Source organism: Brachyhypopomus gauderio, chromosome 4, assembly GCF_052324685.1.
Source record: "Brachyhypopomus gauderio isolate BG-103 chromosome 4, BGAUD_0.2, whole genome shotgun sequence".
NCBI classification, from domain to species: Eukaryota; Metazoa; Chordata; class Actinopteri; order Gymnotiformes; family Hypopomidae; genus Brachyhypopomus; species Brachyhypopomus gauderio.
The window spans coordinates 4,630,614-4,650,964 of NC_135214.1; the positions used below are offsets into that span (position 1 = coordinate 4,630,614).

General features: G+C 44.5%; 1 protein-coding gene across 1 annotated transcript in view; it reads right to left on the reverse strand.

The window, feature by feature from the left end:
- The window catches only part of itgbl1 (integrin, beta-like 1), a 37,695-nt gene that overhangs the window by 15,424 nt on the left and 1,920 nt on the right, over positions 1-20,351 (reverse strand). Inside the window, exons 2-7 of the mRNA XM_077001682.1 lie at positions 20,044-20,246; positions 12,336-12,482; positions 10,831-10,953; positions 10,107-10,247; positions 7,829-7,969; positions 6,913-7,059 (exon numbers count right to left, since the gene is read on the reverse strand). Of these exons, the coding sequence (XP_076857797.1) occupies positions 6,913-7,059; positions 7,829-7,969; positions 10,107-10,247; positions 10,831-10,953; positions 12,336-12,482; positions 20,044-20,246 (902 nt within the window). The remainder of the gene's footprint in view (positions 1-6,912; positions 7,060-7,828; positions 7,970-10,106; positions 10,248-10,830; positions 10,954-12,335; positions 12,483-20,043; positions 20,247-20,351) is intronic.

Sequence of the window (20,351 nt, forward strand, 5' to 3'; positions counted from 1 at the left end):
TGACAAAGCATTGTCCAGGGGTCAGTTTAACATCAGATGGCCAGTGATAATTTTTTATGTTGTGATATCATATAAACTTCATTTACTACATTTTCCACCTCAGTGTCTGTGGAGTAGCACGGCTGAGAAGTTGAGGTGGCGTCACTCTTGCTTAGCAAACTTAGCAGAGTTGAGAAGACAGGAGCGCTCAGGACTGGGATTGTGGAGAAGGGACGTCGGGGCTGCCAAGGGAAGCAGCATCTTTGACATTAAGTGACAGGCGGAGGGCTCGTTGAGCTGGCACCGCACGCCACTGCCTCCCGCAGAATAATCCCACGTGTCCCAGCACACGTGAAGCAGGCGAGGAAAGCGCTAATGTGTTCATGCAAACGAGACTTTCAAGAGCCCAGACTGGAACACAAGTGCAACACCCCCTCCCACCCCGTTACGCTTTTAAATGATTAAAGACAAATGACAAGAGTCATAAAATATGTGCTGTTTCAAGATTTTTCCTAACAAAATATTGCATTGGTAGACTAAGGCATGTGGGTTCAGGTGTTTGAACCGACAAATCTAAAATATGAGGCAGATATGGATGGATGTAATGGAGAAGCTTGTCCCTTTACTCATCTCTCATTTCCCCAGAATCAGGGCAAGGCAAAGTCTCCACCTAAAGAAAACATGCATTTATGAGTATTTTATTTTGCCAGACTGCCTAGCAGGCCAGCCTAGAAGAACATCATCACTGTGATTATTGCATGTCCCGCTATCCTCCGTGAGGGGGAAGGATTTTCAAATAATAAGCTGCTATTACCATATCAACAGGACCAGGCTCCTTTATTAGCCGTTTAGCTGTGAAGCTAATATAAAATCACATTTCAACATTTCAGTTGATTCTCTAACACTGCAGTCAAATGCTTTGCAGAATTAAACGTCTTATAATGAATATTATGAATAATAATGATATAATAAATAATGAACATTATGGCCTTTTTATTCAAGTGACTGCTTCACCATTGCTAATGTGTGTAAACAAGAGCTCCAAGGGGCTTCGTGTTTAACATTCATTGTTGTCTGTGGCTCTATCCAGCAACAGTAAAGTACAACGTGTGATAATAATTTGGTATTTTTCGCTGCACATGGCTTGCATGCCAGCAGGCCTCTAGGAACCAAGTTATTTTACTCAGCGGTAAGACACAGAGGACCGCTCAATTATTATGCTTCCTTCTGAGATTTCCAAGTGTTTCAGTTGCCATCCTGTTGACACTTGCGTGACAAACACCATGAATGCTGGTCCAGTTAAACTACGCGTGCCCAGCTGCTTTGTTTTTGCATTTTGTTTTGTTTTATTTTATTTTTTAAGAGAAGAGGGTCTGTCTTCTCTGCAAGGTGCTGTTGGGGAGTATTCTTTGGCTGTGAATAGCAACATCAACTGTGATCCTTTCCAGCTTTTCTTCTGGTGATTTCTGTTCATTTGGCTTTCATCACTGGTGGAAACGATACAGGACAAAGTCATATCTGTTGGGCTTCTGGAAGCACCCGGCACTCAGCCCGCTCTTCAAGCACAACACAAATAAATCCCATAGCCACAAACTCCAAAGCATGATGTCCCAGCTTGGGCCGCTCTTTATACCACGGCTGTCTCAGTCCCTTCAACAACCCCTCTTGTTTAGGTTCAATTTGTTTCCTGGTTTCTTCTTTGGGCTTTTATTTTGAAATTTCCATTTGCATCGACCTTCACGACCCTGTATTGTGTCCCCACCCTGTGTATTAGTTTCACCTGTTTCGTTAGCTTCCTCGTTTGCCGGTGTATTTAAACACTGTGTTTTACCCACAGTAAAGCCACAGTTTTGTTGGCTATTGCATGTGGCCCTTGTTCTTTTGTTTCTGGTTCTACAGTGTGTCTAGTTCTTTCTGTTGTTTGTTTGCTTTTGTCTTGTATTTTTGCATTCAGTCCAGTCACTGTTACTAGTTTTGTTGTTTGTTTTGTGTTTGTCTCTTTAGTTTGTAGTATGCAGGGTTGCTACATATTTATTATGTCAATGTCCTTGTTCATTAATCTGCCTAATTGTAGTTAGTATTGGTTGATGTCTTTAGTCTGGTTTAATTTATCTGTATTTGATGTCTTCTTAGTTGTAGTCTCCCTTGTAGACAATGGGCGTTAATCCCTTCACAGCAGGGGAGTGGGCTACATGGACCCTACCAAGCCCTGTGAAATTTTTCGCTTCTCTAGGAGCTCTAGCGTTAAAACAGACGTCACAACGCTATCCAACGGTCAGTGCATCTGGATGAAGGGTAAACCACCGTTTTAAATAATGGTTTCACACAGTCGAAGTCTGCACTGCTATTTTACAAAGTGCTCCTCTTTATAGCTGTCGAATCATGTGATCAACATTTTACACCTTTGCCACAGGGGCACTGTAACAACTCTGTGAGACCGGCTTGACACAAATGCAGGAGATCTTAGTTTTACAATGACTTAAACTCTCGTGCGAAATGCTGTTTTGTCTTTATTCATAGAGAAATCCACCATCTTGTAACTCACAGAAAGAGTGATTGCAATCAGCACTAATTCAGCTGATTTGTTTTAAAAGACTGCTCATCATGCCAGGCTGTCCCAGTAATATTTATGATCCCCGTTAGCATCTGCGTGGATGACAAGTCTCTTTCTTTACTCTCCGTTGAACAACTGCCTCTGAGAGCGTTTGTTCCCATGATTGCTGCAGGCATATTCATATTCATAATCAAGATGTATTCTTTCGATGCACTTTTTTTCTATGTGGCATATACTGAACACACCAGTGGGCTGACTGACGTGAACCAATGCTCAGTCTTCCTGTTACACCAGGCTGTCATTTGCTACCTTGCTGAAGTAAATCTCAGATCCTGGCAAAACTCCTCTTAATGCAGCTCTTGGGTGCAGATGTAAAGGTTACAGGTTTCCAGTGAAGGCCCCTTACATGCCAAGCGTCAGGGACCCTCAAGAAAAATGGACAGTATTTCTTTATTTAGAAAGAGCAAGATTTCGTGACCGGGGAGAGCTCTTCAAAGTAAGTGTTTCTTTGAAGTTCCAGGCTTTAAAGAATGTGAATTATCCAAGCTTAGATATCCTGGTTTCCTCTCTGTGGCCTTTACTAGCTAGAAAACTAGCCTTTACTCCACCCTGCCCCCCACCCCAACTATACACCCCTTTGCAGCAAAACTTCAAGCCCCCATCACCTCTCATTTACAAGCACCTGTCGGGAAGCCCGTGGCTACAGTTAACAATGGCTGATGGTCGTTCCTGTGGTTCAAAACACAATAGACATGTGAGTGAACAATCGTACGTGGGTTGTTAACATTGGAAAATTCCAAATATAGAACTCTAGCATCAGGATTTTAGTTATATAATGATTTTTGTATTCAAGGCTGCTATCCGTTAGTTGAGCAAGATTATTTGTGTATTTATATGGATTAAGGATGAGTTTGATTGGAATGATCATTTGAACCAGCACATGTTACAATTGCCAACCAATAAATCTAGTTGTGAAAAGCTAGTACAGGCCTACAATTCTAAAACTGCCATATACAACACCTTGAAGTCTAGTCTGGTGGTGTGGGACTGTGGTATTCTGGCTGCTCTTGAGGCATTAAGTTTGGGGATGCCCCATTTTCATTCCTTCAGCCAGGCTGACAGAGCCCATAATTGCGAGAGTGAAACGCAGAGTGGAGGAAACGTACATAATTACCTGCTGTCAGAGTAACGAAGAGGAGCTAACAGACCTATAGCTCCAATCAAGGGTGAAATTCTATGTAAACAGATGTATAAATCATCATTTGGGAGCCTCTCTGCACGCCACTCTTCAAAGTCCACACCGCAAATGAGGATAGGCAGTGAATTTGGGGCTTATTAAGGTTGTATAGGCAAACGACAGAGGCCAGCAGACTGGGGAAGGGGATGTCCTTCAGCAGCCAAATCCACCACAGTGCTGGGAAAGGAGGCCGTCATTTCACGTTCAGTGTTAATGTTTGAGAGGGCTGTGTTCCAATTATTCACACACTCCCTTCATCTGCTTCTCATTTCCATTGTGATGAAACAGTGTTCTGAATTAGAACACGGAACATGGAAAGTAAGAGATTCATTACAGCATGTCCTCATATTTTGAACAGTAACTATAATGAAAAAAACTAAGCACTAAATCTAAAATAAACACAACCATACAAACCTTCTTGGAGAGGAATTTTTATTGTAGTACATTAATGTTCTTTACTGAAGGAATACATTTAACTCTTTTTCTTTTTGCAACAACTTAAGATCATTTAAAGATGCTGCTAAAAGAATTAAACCTAATGAAATTAAACGTCTTTGCACAGAATAATATTTTTTTCTTGTCGTCAAGTTGCGGGAACTCGTGAACTCTCCGTGCCTTGTGTTCCATTTTCTACAAGCAGGCTCTAATGCTCAAAGATTTCCAGACTTCCACTGCGTGAGCTGGTCTGGGTTGTAACAAGCATGTCCTCTTCGTCTGCCTGTCCTCTCCGGCCCGTTCAGACCTCATGGGCCCCAGGCCTGCTGCCAGACGTGCTGTTATTTCAGGTGCTGCTGAGATATGCTGGCCCAACCCCACTTGAGATGAAACTCAGGCCAGCATTACGAGCCCGAGTGGGCCAGCTCATATTTGCTCTGTTCATGTGACTTTGGAATCCTGTTATTTCCGTCAGAGCCACGCCTTCCTGTTCCACCAGAAAAATCAATGGGCCACTGTGGACAGTGGGAGAGGGTGTGAGGACTTATAAAATCCAGTGTTTGTTTTAAGCATCAGCTGGAACGAATGCCGCAGAAGATCATTGAATGCAGGCGGTCCATGATTTCAGATCATTCAACCTAATTTAGTATGATGGGAAAGGGATGGGCGAGGATATTTTAACATTCCCAGACCAGATTGTTGATGCCAGGACCAGTTCATATGCTAATGTTGTTTTCCACCATAACCTCAAAACAGCCGATCTATTCAGGTTTAATTAAGTTTATTCATTGTGAGCTTCTGTGAGCCAAACTTTGAACCTAAATAAGACTAAACCGTTAAATGCAAAAAGAACAATGTGTCATTGCCATCCAGCAGGACAAAGAAGACTGCAACTCCCAGAGTCTCCTGCATCATCTACGTCATTCCTCCTCCCCCCAATATTAAACTTCACACCAGTTCCCCATTTAAACATACACATATATGCCAGACCTACCCATTACATTTACCAAGCGTTTATTTCACTGCCTGTATTTCCAGGGTTCCAGCTGGTGTGTTGTTTACTCTGCTCTGAATTTGCCCTTTTGTACCATGGCTTGGAACTTGCTGTTTTTTGAGAACACTGACCGGGACTGTTTTTGAGTCTGATTGTGGATTACGTTATGATGCTGTGTACCTTGATCTGGTTTTGATCCACACTTATCCGACTGTGGTTTATTAATCACAACCCACCATCATCTCTGCACGCCTCTGTGTCTTAACATGTACCGGCCCTAACAGTCATCTTAAAAGCAAAACGAAATCCTCAGGCACAGCTTTACAAATGATAAAATTATATAATAAGATGAAGGATCATAGCAGTGTTATGTATTGTAAAACAAAGATTATATGCATTTGTCATTCTAAACATATTACAGGGCAAAAGGTGCAATGTGCTGGAGTGCCCCTGAATGGTGATTAGAGGCCAGACGCAAAAGCTTTGTGATTCTCCATTTATTTTATAAACACGCCCATGGCAAGACCCAGTTCAGTAAAGTCCATTTCCCCCAGAGCATCTTTGGTGGAACAAATCCATTAGTCCTGCACCTAGCTATTCTTGGATGGGAACAAAGACAATGATACTCTTCTTGAGCTTCTGTGGATGTTCTGAGTCATCTGATGAGAGACTGCTCTTCCTCACATACTGAGGCATCACTTAGGGATTTGGAGACCAATTTGAGCACAAAATAAGCTCGAGACAGGACAACACAAAAACTAGAAGCCAATTAAATTCTCAGTCAACCTAAATTGAAATGAACAGATACATCAAACGCACGTAGCTACAGACCAAGGCCATAATCTCTACTCACGCATGGCAAGCCGTAGTGAAATCATTACGTTTGCCTGTAAAGTGATGGTACTGTAATCGGCCACAATACAACATACGAACCATAACACCCCTGCACGGTGCACTGAGGGTGTGTGGGACGCGTTGTGCTTGACAGCCTGCTGGCATGGAAACACTGTTTACTACTGTCCAAACCTTCCCAGCATGCATCGCAGGACAGACCACCCTGACTCTCGCGGACAAGCCACCGAGCACAATCGCATCCACGGCCGCTGTGTGGTGTTGTACCCTTTTGGTTGGGTGCCATATTGTTTTAGCTTCGGCCCCGAGGAGCACCTGCTCGCATTCTGCAGGGGTGGGACAATCCTCGCACTTGAGGAATACTCTGAATCTGAGCACCGAGGACACGTGTCCATGCAGAGAGCCAGAGGATCCTGTCCAAATGTCTCTGCTCATGTTCACTACACCTCTCCGTGGAACTCGATTGAGCACTACTGTGTTAATGAGCTTGTACAGTCCTACTCTGCCAAAATCTCCTACAGCAGTACTGATCAGAGTTTTTCCATTTTCTGTTGAAAGAATCTCAAATTACATCATCTTGGCCGAACAGCCTGCAAAGCCTCAACTCCCTTAAAGGCTACAGTGATTAAAGCCGCGATTAAAGAAAGTTAGTGAAGCAGTGAACGAGGCAGTCCATGCTGATCTCCTTCAACAAACATCAGTAGATGCCAGATGTAACTCTACCCTCATGACTCAAGCACCACACGAACAGAGCTAACCCTCATCGCGCATGTGCAGAGACACCCAGCTAAACCGCGGGACCACGGGACCATCCCGGCCGGGTGAAGTGACTCTCGGGTCGGTGCACGGGGGCGGGTTTACCTCGGCCGAAGCAGGACAGACTGGAGCTGCCCCGACACTTCTTCTGGCTGGCTTCTGGTGACAGGCCGCAGGACACGGGGTGCTCACACTTCTTCCCCGTCCAGTCCTCTCTGCAATCGCACCTCCCGCAGTTACACTGACCATGGCCTTCAGAAAATGGAATAAGAAGAGAAATATGAGGAAGAAGAAGAAGACCGAGTGCAGAAAGCAGGATTTCGTGTCCCCTAAGGACGACTGATCGGCTTAAGATGTGCCTGCAACAGCCATGGAGACTGGCACACATAATCCAGCCGCCCGTGGGCATGTTTGTGTGTCTGCAGATGCGTGGGCGAGCCCGTCTGTGGCTAAACACAAGTCGTGGGACGAGCTCGGAAGCAAACGTGAAAGTCACATGTGATCAAAGCGCTCACCCTGAAGAGTGTTCCTCCCTGACCGGCGTAAAATTCCTGCTCCTGCTCACAACGCCCTGGCTGATTTGTGAGCCTTCAATATCAGAAGCAGATGTCTGCATGTTTCCTTGTGTTTGGCTTATGTTCACGAGCTCAGACGAATCTGCCAGGTCTGCATTTGCTGAAGGAGGAATATGGGTGTAGTGGGTGCCATACCGCTCCACCCTCAAACTTTCAGCAATTCAGCATTTCCACTTCTGCGCTAGATGTTGGACAGGGCCAGTAACAGGACTTTGTCTCTCATGTGCAAACCATATTAATTCTAACTTACTAAGGCACATTGTGCTTTCATCGTGTTGCTCCCACACATACACGCTAAATTCCTGAGACAAAAAAAATGTAATTGACTCTAATCAGAATTTCCACAAAGCTACGTAGTTTAAACGGGCCTCAGTATCAGAACTAGGAGTAAAGTGCAGAGAAATGCATGAAGGTGACGGAGCTGTAATGAGAAAGGGCTGCGTTACCAGAGCAGAAGTCGTCGGCGTATCTGTCGTACGTTCTGTGGCAGCTCCTCTCGTCACACTCACAGGTGTCTCCGTGGATATCACCCCAGTCCCCGGATGGGTCTACATCATAACAGGTACACTCCCCACACACACACGTCCCTGCCAAGTCAAACAGGAGAAGGGGGGGGGGGGCTACAGTTGGCACTCCTCAGCCAGACTTATTGGACCTACGCAGCCCACATCCCAGCCCTGGGGGACACACATCCACCTGGGCATGACCCAACAGCTGCTGCGCTGGAAATCCCGTATTGTGTGACGTGGTGCGGCGTGGCAGGGAGCTGGGTCCTCTAGTCAGATGATCGTTGGTGCTGCTGACACCGTGCTCACACTGCCACGATCCAAACCCACACGGAGCCTCTGTCCTAGTACCCCCCGCCGTCTCTCTCTGTCTTCACCTATATATCCGTTTCAGCTTTTTCAGGGAGGGCGAACGCCTGCTTATTTTGACGACAGTATTATTAACTTTTGTTCAGAGCAAGTACTTGCATGCCTGTTGGGTAGGTGATTCATATTGGTGACAATAGCATGCTGATTATTCTTTTCAAGACACTTTTCCTTTTTTTTTGTTCAGGCCAGCTTTTAGTGTTCACAGCGGACCACAAATAATTGTTCAAAATGGATATTAATGTGACGCTCCGGACGCATATGCTGTCCATTTGAAGGGCGAGCTATTTCTGGAATTGAGAGGTTGACCGGAAGAATGTGAGTGCAACGCTGACATTTAACAGGATGGCAGAGAGGCGTCATCTGCAAAGCCGAACGAATAATTGAAAGGTGGGAACGAAAGATGAAGCACTGCTGGGCGTCGGCTCTGCACGTACACTGCAGCAAACAAACACGTGTGCTACACCAGTCCCGCGTGTGCTACACCAGTCCCGCGTGTGCTACACCAGTCCTACGTGTGCTACACCAGTCCCGTGTGGAGCCGCACCAGTCCCGCGTGTGCTACACCAGTCCTACGTGTGCTACACCAGTCCTACGTGTGCTACACCAGTCCCGTGTGGAGCCGCACCAGTCCCGCGTGGAGCCGCACCACGCCTCTCCACTGCTTCAACAAGTCCCACTTTGCAACCAAAAATGACTTTGAGTTGCATTTGAGTCTAGTGGAAAAAAATGTGAATCTTTCTTTTCGCCACAAGTTAGATTTAAATATGTCATGACACTGGGCTGTTTTTGCAGCCCCAGGCCCAAACCACTGCTAAGAGCTCGATGTAAAACACGAACTGGACCGTCCTGCCCTGGAGGGGGACTGATTACACCCAGTATCCTGAGTACTCTGAGTAAGTCTGATCATCTCCAAAACTATCCAAAATTATTCCTTTCCTGCTGGAAGCACAATTAGGTTGTTGTACATTTATATTTGAGAATATTTGAAAAAAATGACGGCATAAAATAGATTTAAAACGTGGTCACTGCCACTAATGCAAATAGTTTCCCTCTCTTTTGACTAAACCAGTGTTTCACTGGAACCAGCATGGTTACGGTCAACACTACAGGTGCTCGCGCTACAGGGTCACCTTTAAGAAACGTGACGTGACATTAGCACGACGCCGTCCTGAATGAACACCCTTAGAACACTGCGCTACAATCAGACCCCCCTCCCACTGCCTGCTTCGTTTGCTCGAATCCAGCTGTTTGTGCTGGCAGAAATACCTGCAGCTCTGTGTGGGTACGAGAGAGAGATGGAGACGTGTCATATTGAATTTGATCAAACAGCAGAATAATGCTGTAGGGCCAATTCCCCCCTCCCCCCTTACAGCCGCCCCCCCAGTCCTCTCAGGGGTAGGCGTGCAGTACGGAGTGATGTAGAAAGCACACACAGAATGTTCTGTTCGGATATAATTAGTGGGCCGTAGCTTCTTAAAGCAGAGACCCGCCACATTCTGATGTAAGTGAACTGTGCTCACATCAGTTCAGCTTCGCGTTCACACCCACCACTTACCACATCCAAACCGCTTTCTGCTGGCCTGTAATCAGTTTCTTTAATCAAGTGACACCTTGCAAGATCCATTCTGCCCCCCCACCCCTCCCACAACCCACACCACTCCCCAAAATCACAGTATGCCTTTCCTTCTCTCCTCTCAGTGATGGTCCGGGACCGAAAGATGACATGTTCTCCTCTATCCCTGACATCTGTGGTTTTCTCTCAGGAGAACCTCTGTCCTGTAGCCCTCTAACACGGCACATCCTTACGCCAGCAGCTTGGACACGGAACGAGCTGCTGGGGAAGACCGACCTCTGTTGCTACAGGTCTTGCCATCCGGCGACGTGCATCGCCGTTTGCTCTCCCATGGGCTGATGTCGCACTGGAATTCACATTTATCTCCATGCCAACCGGCCGAGCAGTAACAGTTTCCACAGTAACACTTCCCATGGCCTGCAACCAAAAAACGGCAAGAGAAAGAACAGGAGAGTGTCAGAATTGCATGGATGCATCGTATCACCACACTGGAACTGTGTCTGTGGCATTCTGCAAACATAGTCGTCCGGGCTTTATTTATTTAAACCTTAACTATATTACTATATTCTCTTTACAATCTGAGCAGAAAAAAGGTACACGATGCATTTCTCAAATAAAATTACAGTTCAGTTAACTAAAATGGACCATCTGTGGATGCAAATTCTTCTGAATTACCATATAAGGTGAATTACTGGCCCAAGGCCCATCACCTTAAGGTAAATGAGTACAATTTGGTGTAGATTTTTTACTCTATTGCCAATTAACCTTGGCAAAATTTTGTTCTGTCCTCATAAGAATAAAGGAGCAGGTATTTATTTTCTTTCTTTTGGGGAAAACCCCATATCTATTACTTCATCTATGACTATTACTTATCCACTGAGTTCAGTGTTAAACAACAGACAAGGAGTCTGACAGGAGTTCTGTAGTGCGGTTTACGGGCCTTATGTAGCAGTGTGCCGTGGGTGAGCTGATGGAGAGGCCGGTGTGGGGTGAGGCGTACCTCCACACACCTCTCCCGAGTCCTCGTCCACACACTGCCTGTCGTCACACTCGCAGTGGCGACCACTGATGAGGCCTTTACCATCAGGGTCCTTGCACATGCAGCTACCGCAGTGGCACGTCCCTGTTAGTCATGTACACACACACACACACACACACACACACACACACACACACACACACACGGACAAACATGCACCACACAGGCTGACAAGTTCATCAACGTGTTCTTGCAGAGTGTAGCCATTAGAGCAGACATACAAACATGCACAAAGGTGTTACACTGTGCACGTGTGTTGACACTTATGCAATGTGACATTTGTACATGTTTGGGGTCTCACCCCCACTCCATGTCCTCATGGCCAGAGGTCGGGTTCGGCAAGGGGGGCAAGGCCACTCTAACAGTACTCAGGGAGCACTTAGTGGGCTCGGTATGATGCCATACACACATTCACTGTCACTACACATTCTCTGTAAGTGTTTTCAAGAACACTGGACTCTGGGCAGATAGGAACTTCCCAGAAATGCTTCCTTTGGCCCTCTACCAAAGGACAAGACTCAACAGTTTCCAAGTTTTAGAATTTTCCTGCTGGTCGAACACAAATCTCGTGATCAGTCTGTGGCTCTGCTGTCTTAAGCTATGAGTGCACAGTTCTAGTCCTGCTGTGCCACCGCACACTAGCAGATTGCAGAATCCAGAAGCAGAAACACATTCATTTATTACCAGCTTAGTATATTTGTTAGTGCCATATTACCAGTTTAGTATGTTTGTTAGTACCATATTACAAGTTTAGTATGTTTGAATCATATTACCAGTTTAGTAATGTTGTTAGTATCATATTACCTGTTTAGTATGTTTGTTTGAATCATATTACCAGTTTAGTAATGTTGTTAGTATCATATTACCAATTTAGTATGTTTGTTTGAATCATATTACCAGTTTAGAATGTTTGTTAGTACCATATCAGTTTAGTATGTTTGTTTGAATCATATTACCAGTTTAGTAATGTTGTTAGTATCATATTACCAGTTTAGTATGTTTGTTTGAATCATATTACCAGTTTAGAATGTTTGTTAGTACCATATCAGTTTAGTATGTTTGTTTGAATCGTATTACCAGTTTAGAATGTTTGTTAGTACCATATCAGTTTAGTATGTTTGTTTGAATCATATTACCAGTTTAGAATGTTTGTTAGTACCATATCAGTTTAGTATGTTTGTTTGAATCATATTACCAGTTTAGAATGTTTGTTAGTACCATATCAGTTTAGTATGTTTGTTTGAATCATATTACCAGTTTAGAATGTTTGGTAGTACCATATTATCAGTTTAGTCATATTGTTCTATATGTTTGTTAGCTGTGCACAGACCACTGTGCTGGAGCGAGGCCTTCTAGGACCAAAGACGTGTCCCCGACCAAAGACGAGCCCTTCAGTGCTGGCGCACTCTGATTGGTGCATTGTGGGTGGGGGTGGGCGGGGGTAGGTGGGGTGCCTGGAGTCTGACCTGCGTTGGAGCACACCACCCCCTGAGCATCACGACACAGGTCTCTGCTCCTCCGGCTCGAAAGCTGGCAGCTCTCCTGGTGTTGACATGCTTCTCCGAACCAGCCCTCGTCACACATGCACTTACCACAGTCACATGTGCCACGACCTGCAATTACAAAGAGCACGCACACAAACACTTTTACAGTCATCGATCGTTTGGAACGGGGATTTTTGTTACGCAGCCACGATGCGGTTGCCCAGTGCGAAGATGAAATAGCTGTTTGTTGAAGGAAATTACATGGATGGTGCACACAAGCCCAGAAAGGGATCGATATGATTAGTTTCAAATTTGTAAGGCAGTTGGAAAAGTAAAGCAAGCGTAGTGTAAATTCTCTTTACTCTCACGTGCTTCGGGTCAAAGGCCCGTTATTGTGTTTGCGTCAGTACTCGCTTATTAGGAGTGCAGAAAAGTGTTATTTCAGTAATCAACTCGGTTATTATTCATATTTATGATTAATCAAGTGATACTGAGATGAAGTGAGTGTAATCCACTCTATTCTTAGCCAACAGAGTCCCAACAGAGTCCTTTCATTAAACCTCTCAGTTTTAGCATTCTGTTCACTGAATACACTGAGTCGATTGTTTCACAAGGATAAACTGTAGAGTATTAAACAATATATATTGAAATACAAACAGCAGGTCTGAACAAATAACGGTTTATAAAAAATTAAAAAGATACATTAATTGTAAGTGACACAACAGGCTTTCAGACACACTGATGTATTAACAGTGCTCTGAAACGACCAATGGCTCTGTGCTCCTGGATGGTGTTGCCAGGCAGACAGCTAACGTGCTGGGGTCTTCACCCTGGGAGGAGGCATCTCAGCGACATCCAGTGCAGTCGACATCCATTTCATCAATGGAGTATATAGAGGTATATTAGCATGGAAGGGTTAATGCGCCCTCGAATGTGCATTCACACTCTTCACCTAGTTTTGAGAATCTTTAAAGATGAAGGTGTTGGTGGCGTATGTACACAGGGAGTTTGATCTGAAACATGGACCCCTGTGTAACTGTAGTCTCAAGGCTTTGGTTGAATCCTTTAACATCTGTGGTAACGTTGAGCACTTCAATACAGTCCGCAGTTCATTTTACAGTCCAGCGTTGACGAGGAAGCACAAAACACAACCGGTGCTGCGTTGCTGTTTTCTTCAGGCAAACCAGCCGAACACACGACTCTCTCTGTTGCATGTTTTGTAAAATGTAAGAAATTTAAAAGTCTTTCTCTGTCATTAAGTCCTTTTTTGATCTCCAACATTTGTTATAATAGCCTGATCATTATTCATGATTTTCAAAGTCTCCATGAAAATGAAAGAGAAGGAAAATCAGGAGACTTCATGTGATGCAGATATGTTGTTGAATTATGGATAAAAAATTTGTCTTCTTGTCTTGAGATACAGTCTGTATTGTCATCTTCAATCACTGTGTGTTTTAATCCTTCAGGTACAGCTGATATGGTCTTCAGGGACTGTCCGTCAGTCTTTAACAACAGCCGTGACCTGCTTCTGTACTCATTACTGGAGTACTCTAGCTGCTTGTCATAACCATTCAGTGTTTTATAGCTAATCTTGAAATAAAGGCAATAATTATGCAAATAGAAAATTAGGAAGCCATCTAAATTGAGCTCCATAAAAGGGAAGAAAATTGCTGTTAAAAATATTAAGACATAGGGTGTCTATAGCATAAGAAAGCTCTGACATCACTTCTGGAATGACTTTGATGTGGTAGGTTTGCTAAAACTACCAGTAATGTGATTTTAATTACCACTCCATCCCCTTAATCACCACTCCTTTAAAGTACAAGAGACTGAAAAAGCCAATCAAGTCATTTCCATCCTCATATTTTCAATGTGACAATTTCCGAGCGTGATTACCGATGATTATTGAGCCTTCCGCGCTGAACAAACGCACTAGAGAAGACAACCCAGGAAACAACAGGGCTGGAGGCTCATCAGGGCCCCCTCTGCATGTAACAACGCCTCTGGTTAGAGTCTTCCTCCCATTGTCCTCCCATATGCACGAGCGTCATTCATTCCAGCCTCTGAGCCCGCGAGGGGAGCCGGCCGCCTTGACATGCTAATTGGCACCCACTCACCGCTAGGAGGAAGTGTGAGCTTCGCTCTCCCATGTGTCGGCAATTCCCATTCCTTGGTGGCTCTAATTTACCCTCTAGCTGGTGGGGAGGTGGGCCGGCGTGGGCGTGGCTCGGTGGGCTAAAACAACAGCCCGACGCCCCTTAACTCCATGACTCACCCGGAACAGTATTAATAGGCTATGCATCCTTGGCAGATACGTTGTAGATGAGTGAGACATCTCAGACGCTACGGGTCGTTTGGCCTTCCAGCTGGACGTTCTCTTTGATTACTGCTGAATTTAAGTGTGAATCGGATGGAGATGGTGTTGATGATAGCTAGGAGCACAGCTATAGAGGAATATTAGCTGAGACAGTTTGACTGGACAACAGGGTTAGATGATGCCTGTTAGGACTCTTGTGGTGGCCAGGTCAAACATCTGCCATTGTATCACTTTTGTGGACACGTTAAGACTCAACTCAAAAGTGATGTTTCCAGCAAACCTATATTTCATCTTTCACTTCATTTTAGAATACATTATTTATAAAGGGTTTTCATTTTCCTTCTTTTTTAATGTTATTTATCGAAATGAACTGGAACTGGTGTATAGCCCCGGTCAACATTAAACTCAGATATGTTTTGAGCTCAGCTAATGTCATCAAAATGATACCCATATCTTTATTTGAAATTGTAACATGGCACTGACTTCAGACATGGCAATTATGCTCTTGATTGGATTGTGCTGTAAAAACGTTAGATCTGATTAGCCATCTACACAAAAGATGATTTATTGTGATTTTCTACTCCATTGAAATTAACGCATGCAACATTCATGATCAGATGAGTTAAGAAGTGTATATTAAAACATATTAGCTTGTTTCAAAAAACTCAAAAATCATAAAAACATGGCCAAAATGCAAGCATAGAGTGTAGGCAATGTAGGTTGGCTAGGGTAAAAATGGAACATACTAGAGAACAGGAAGCACCAGGGACAAGGGAACTTCAGTTGCTACGATGAGAAAAATGAGACTTCACAGATGGAACATGAGAGAACGTGCACTACCTGCACTGACAGAGAGGACGTAACATCGAGACACCGAGGCGACAGGTGATCAGAGGCAAGGGCCCCGGTGGGAGCCATGATGGAACCGCTCCAGACAGGAGCAGGAAGAAACACTCTTACAGTTGTGGCAATATGTTACTCAGTGTTTAGTTTAACTTGCTTTATATTATATGAATATTACAGACTGCTGCAGTGTCATGTTTTCCTATTGGAATTCCTTCCCTGGCGAGATGCGAGGTCTAGTACTCACCCTTAAATGGGTAATAGGAAGGAAAGAAATAGTCTGTGTTGTAATTTGTCACTCTGCACAGAAGTTCATGCTTTGATGAGTGTTGGTTGAGCTGCGCTTATAAAAACACGGCACATTTCAGCCAAGGCAATTATTCTGTTCTTGTTCCGCACTTATTTTGGGTTGCCAAGCGTGAAATGATTGCAAGTCGCGCTGCGCTCTGCTGTGACTGGGGGGAGGAGCACCTATCCTGGGGAGGAACACACCTATCTGGGGGGAGGGGCACCTATCTGGGGGAGGAGCACCTATCTGGGGGGAGGAGCAAACCTATCTGGGGGGAGGAGCACCTATCTGGGGGAGGAGCTATTTTCTGGGGGAAGGAGCTACTATCTGGGGGGGAGGAGCACCTATCCGGGGGGAGGAGCTACTATCCAAGGGGGGAGGAGCTTTGCTTCCACCACACCTGCCAAGACCTTAAACCAAACCTTACAGCCATAATGAGGGGGAGTCAAGGAGTCTGCTGTGTGCTGCAAGATCACGCTACGTTCAGACTAAACGTGGTGTGAATTACGGCTCCGACGTCCAGCGATACCCGAAGATTGGCTGGTGCCATTTTCATCTCGCTGGGGTTCAAGTATTACTACATAGGACGAGCTGAAACAGAAAATCAAGCAAGATGAAATAAAGCTAGGTTTAAAAGTCGCAGCAAAGTATTTATGAAACAACACAAACAAACAAAAAAAAATCAAGCTTATGATTCAATTACAAGAGAAAAGTATGTGGTATCACCAGTAATGCCCAACGACCAACTTGAGAAGACCCTTAGACAAACACGACAAATGCTTTCTGTTCATCAGTCAAAGTGAGGATGCAGTTTCCTAGCCAACTGCTGGCCAACACACACACTTACCCAGAAGGCCTGTGACCTTTCGCTGCATTTCAAAAGTCATGCTGGTTCCACTGCCCACACCATAAACCTCTCCCCTCGAGCCCGACAGGCCCATATGCTGACCAGTCGCACCCCTGTACTCCAAGACCACTAGTAACATATTTACCCCCAGCATGCACAAACTGGTTACTGTCCCACCACAGCTGAGCTACGCTAATGGTCCCTTCCATCAACACAATTATGATCATCTGGTGGAAGATCCGCCAACCTCAGTGGGTCAGGAAAAATATGCCATCTTTCTGAATTAAGCTCAAACTAATACACCATGTTGTATCTGTGACAAAATAAGAACATTTTGAGAAATAACGGCATAGTGGTTTTAAGACAACAGTTGGGTATAAATGTACCCTAACAGGAATAATTTTCAGTTGCTTGAGTGTGGTTTTTACTGAGATGTTCAATGCTCTTCGATGTCTTGCTATACACAGTCAGCTCTGAATTCCCCATATTAGTCATCATTATCTGAGCTGTAAAGCACTAAAGCTTATTTGTATAAAGGCGACTGACAGTAAAGGATTTCCTGTGTATATTTGAAGGATAACTCCCCTTGCTGTCAACCACCAATTAAAATTTTAGCCTCCTCACAATCCTGAAATTGCACTCAGGTTTTAATCTCTAATGTACTCCTTCCTAGAAGACCCACAGAGCTTTTATGAGCGGAGCTATTGAACTCCAGCTTTTATTGAAACAAAAGATCTTACAACAAAAGCCTGATAGATCTCAGCTGGGAGCAGAAAACATGGAACAGTTCAATTTCAATGTCTGATATTTCCAAAAGAGCAAAGTCACTTTAAGGTAGGCCTGTTACAAACTATAAACGTGCCTTTTTTTTTTTGCAGTGTTACGAGGCCCAATTTCATAAAAAATTCAAACTGTGGAAAACGTAGAATAGTCTAATGTTCAATGCTTACTCACACCTTGGTCTTCATGCAAGTGACAGCAGTGGTACAAACTGTATAGCATTTTTTAGATTATTTAGGGAGGCTGCCCAGATGAAAGCACTTAGCACCCTTGGTAGATAAAGCGAAGCATTTCTCTGCAGGGGCAGCTCTAGGTCAGGGTGAGCACATGGGGGGGGGGGGGGGGGGGGGGGGGGGGCTCTATAACAGGCTCCGCAGATGGAAAAGAGCTGCAGAGAGGAAAGATGAGAGCCAGAAGGAGTCAACCTTTTTCACGTGGCGGCATCAAAACCCAGCTAACGTGTGTAGAGAAGGTTGGGGGGGGGGGACTGCCACGTTGAATGACTTCTTCATACAGCAAAAGCAACGTCAAAGCAAAAGACAGTCTATTCAAAAGGCTGTTTGTGCCCTAACACATAAAGTCACAACTACGTAAAGTCATCTAAACGTCATTTTTGTGGGTTTGTGGTCATGCCTTTTGCTCATTGTTGATTTGTAATTTAGGGGTTTCATCTGGAAACAAATTATAGAAGAAAGAAATATGGCTGAAATATTATGCCAGAAAACAGCAGGAAAATAAAAAATATGGCGAACAGCTGCCTGTGAAAAAACCTGATATTTATATACCATAGCTAAAGGCTGAAGCATCATGGTTAGACAGCTGCAGAAATAAAGGCAAGATAATAGAATAATGACAATTCTAGAAATGTATCTTGACACTTGACAACAGAGGTAAATCTTTTTCAGTGGTGAGACAAGAGATACTACAGATTTTACTGGCTTTCAGAAGCACATTTCTAGAGTAATTTCTAAAATGTAATATTTACCTTAAGCACAATCATGTTACATTTTTAAGTGCTTGTGATTTCTCCTATTGTTTACCAGATGTGAGGTCTGCAGGATGAGAACGCTAAGAGTAACATTTTTTAAACCTTATTTACAAACAAGCCGAATGAAAGATGCTCTATTAATAGCGTAAATGATCCTTATGGATTAGAACATCATGGGTCGTTGTTCATTCCACTCCCAGCAATTCGGGCTATGGTAAAAAATAACAGTGTCATTATTGACCGCCATACTTATTCCTAGATCATAAACATGTCTCCGCTATGTGCTTACATCATAAATATAACTCCCAGCTTTTAGGTGTTGGAGGAGCCCATAACAACCACTGCACGCACTGAAACCGCTCATGTGTTAACTAACGGCAGGCATCTGGTTAGAAGGATGGGACATGCAGCGTTTTGCCTCAACCAGTCACTGATTAGCTCTGACGTTAGTACACAGAAAGTCCTGGTACATATGTGGCCTCCATTTGCGGTGTGCACAACTGTGAATGAAATCCTATTATCAGCCAGCCGCCCAAGCTCGCACTGAGGGTTGGGTGAAGCTAATGAGCTCTTCGCTAGCTCACAACCTGTCTCCGCAAATAAATCACTCTCTCTGCCTCCACCTATCTCCGTTAGCGCTCCCCAGCACATACATCGTCCCGCCGAGCAGACCGCGGGGGGAACAAAAAGAAGTGAAGTGTTTTTGCCAAAATTCATCAGGTGGAACGTTATTTCAAGGACACGCAACAGAAGAGCAGCCTGGTCCTGTTTTTAGCTCTCTTTGATGCCTCATGTGTGTTTTTCGGAAATACATTTTTTAAATACCAAGATGACTGACAAGACACACCAGCGGACACGTTGACACTAGCATACTAGCTAACACAGCTTTAAACACTAACTAACACTGACATGTAGGAGTTTGCTTCCAGTAACACAAATCCCTTGATCCTCAAGTTGTCTATGATGTTTTGAGAACACGCCTTATTTCGACTAAGCCTAAAATGCCCGTTTACAATTTCCACATGTCAACAGGTTAAAAATAGTATATAATGGGGTAAAATATCACAATTTTGAAGGACAGAACTTTCACTCCTGTACCCAAAGACCATGTCAATAATATCCTTTTAGCACCTCTGAGAATATATCATGACTCAGAAAGGAACAGCGGCAAGCTTTTGAGCGTTCTGCAAATGTCGTCAGTATCTTGTGTCAATAAATGCCAGGAATGTCAGGAGAATTAGAGGGCAGATTTAGGTCTTGGAGAGGAATGAATTCATGCTCACGGACCAAACATTTTCAACATGGCTGCCTTCTATTTAAGGACAGCTACTAAAATTGCATGAACGCTCTCTTACCAAGAAATTATGCAGCCTCTTAAAAAGCCTTGTACAATGGTCTGCATTTCATTGAATTAATAACCCCCTGTGATATTCAAACAAGTTTCCCGGATCTCACGAGTCAAAGATGAAACACTGAAGGTGTCTACCAAAGCTGGACAGAAGCTTTTGTGAGTCTATTTCACATTCTTCTCAACATGGTGTTGGATCCTCATGTTTGCGGCAGGCCGTCAGAGGCTGGAAGGACGACGTGTGTTAGCCATTTATAAGGATCTAGGGCAGGACTTACCACCACAGATCTTCTCGTCATATGTTGCACAGACCCAGCTGTGGCATTCACACCGCGGCCCATAGAACTTCCCGGCCTCCTCCGCTTGGCAGACGCACGCCCCGCACTGGCACTCTCCCCTCCCGCTGCAGATCAACCCGTCGGGGGTCCGACAGCGTCTCTGCGAGGACTCGGCGGAGAGCTTGCACACTCCACCCACCTGCCTGCAAGGCCCACAATATTCACTGAGCCTTCTGCGTCGCTCACTTGAACCCAGGCCACCAGCAGACTCCCATGTGTGGAATGGTAGGTGCATGAGGATTCTGGTA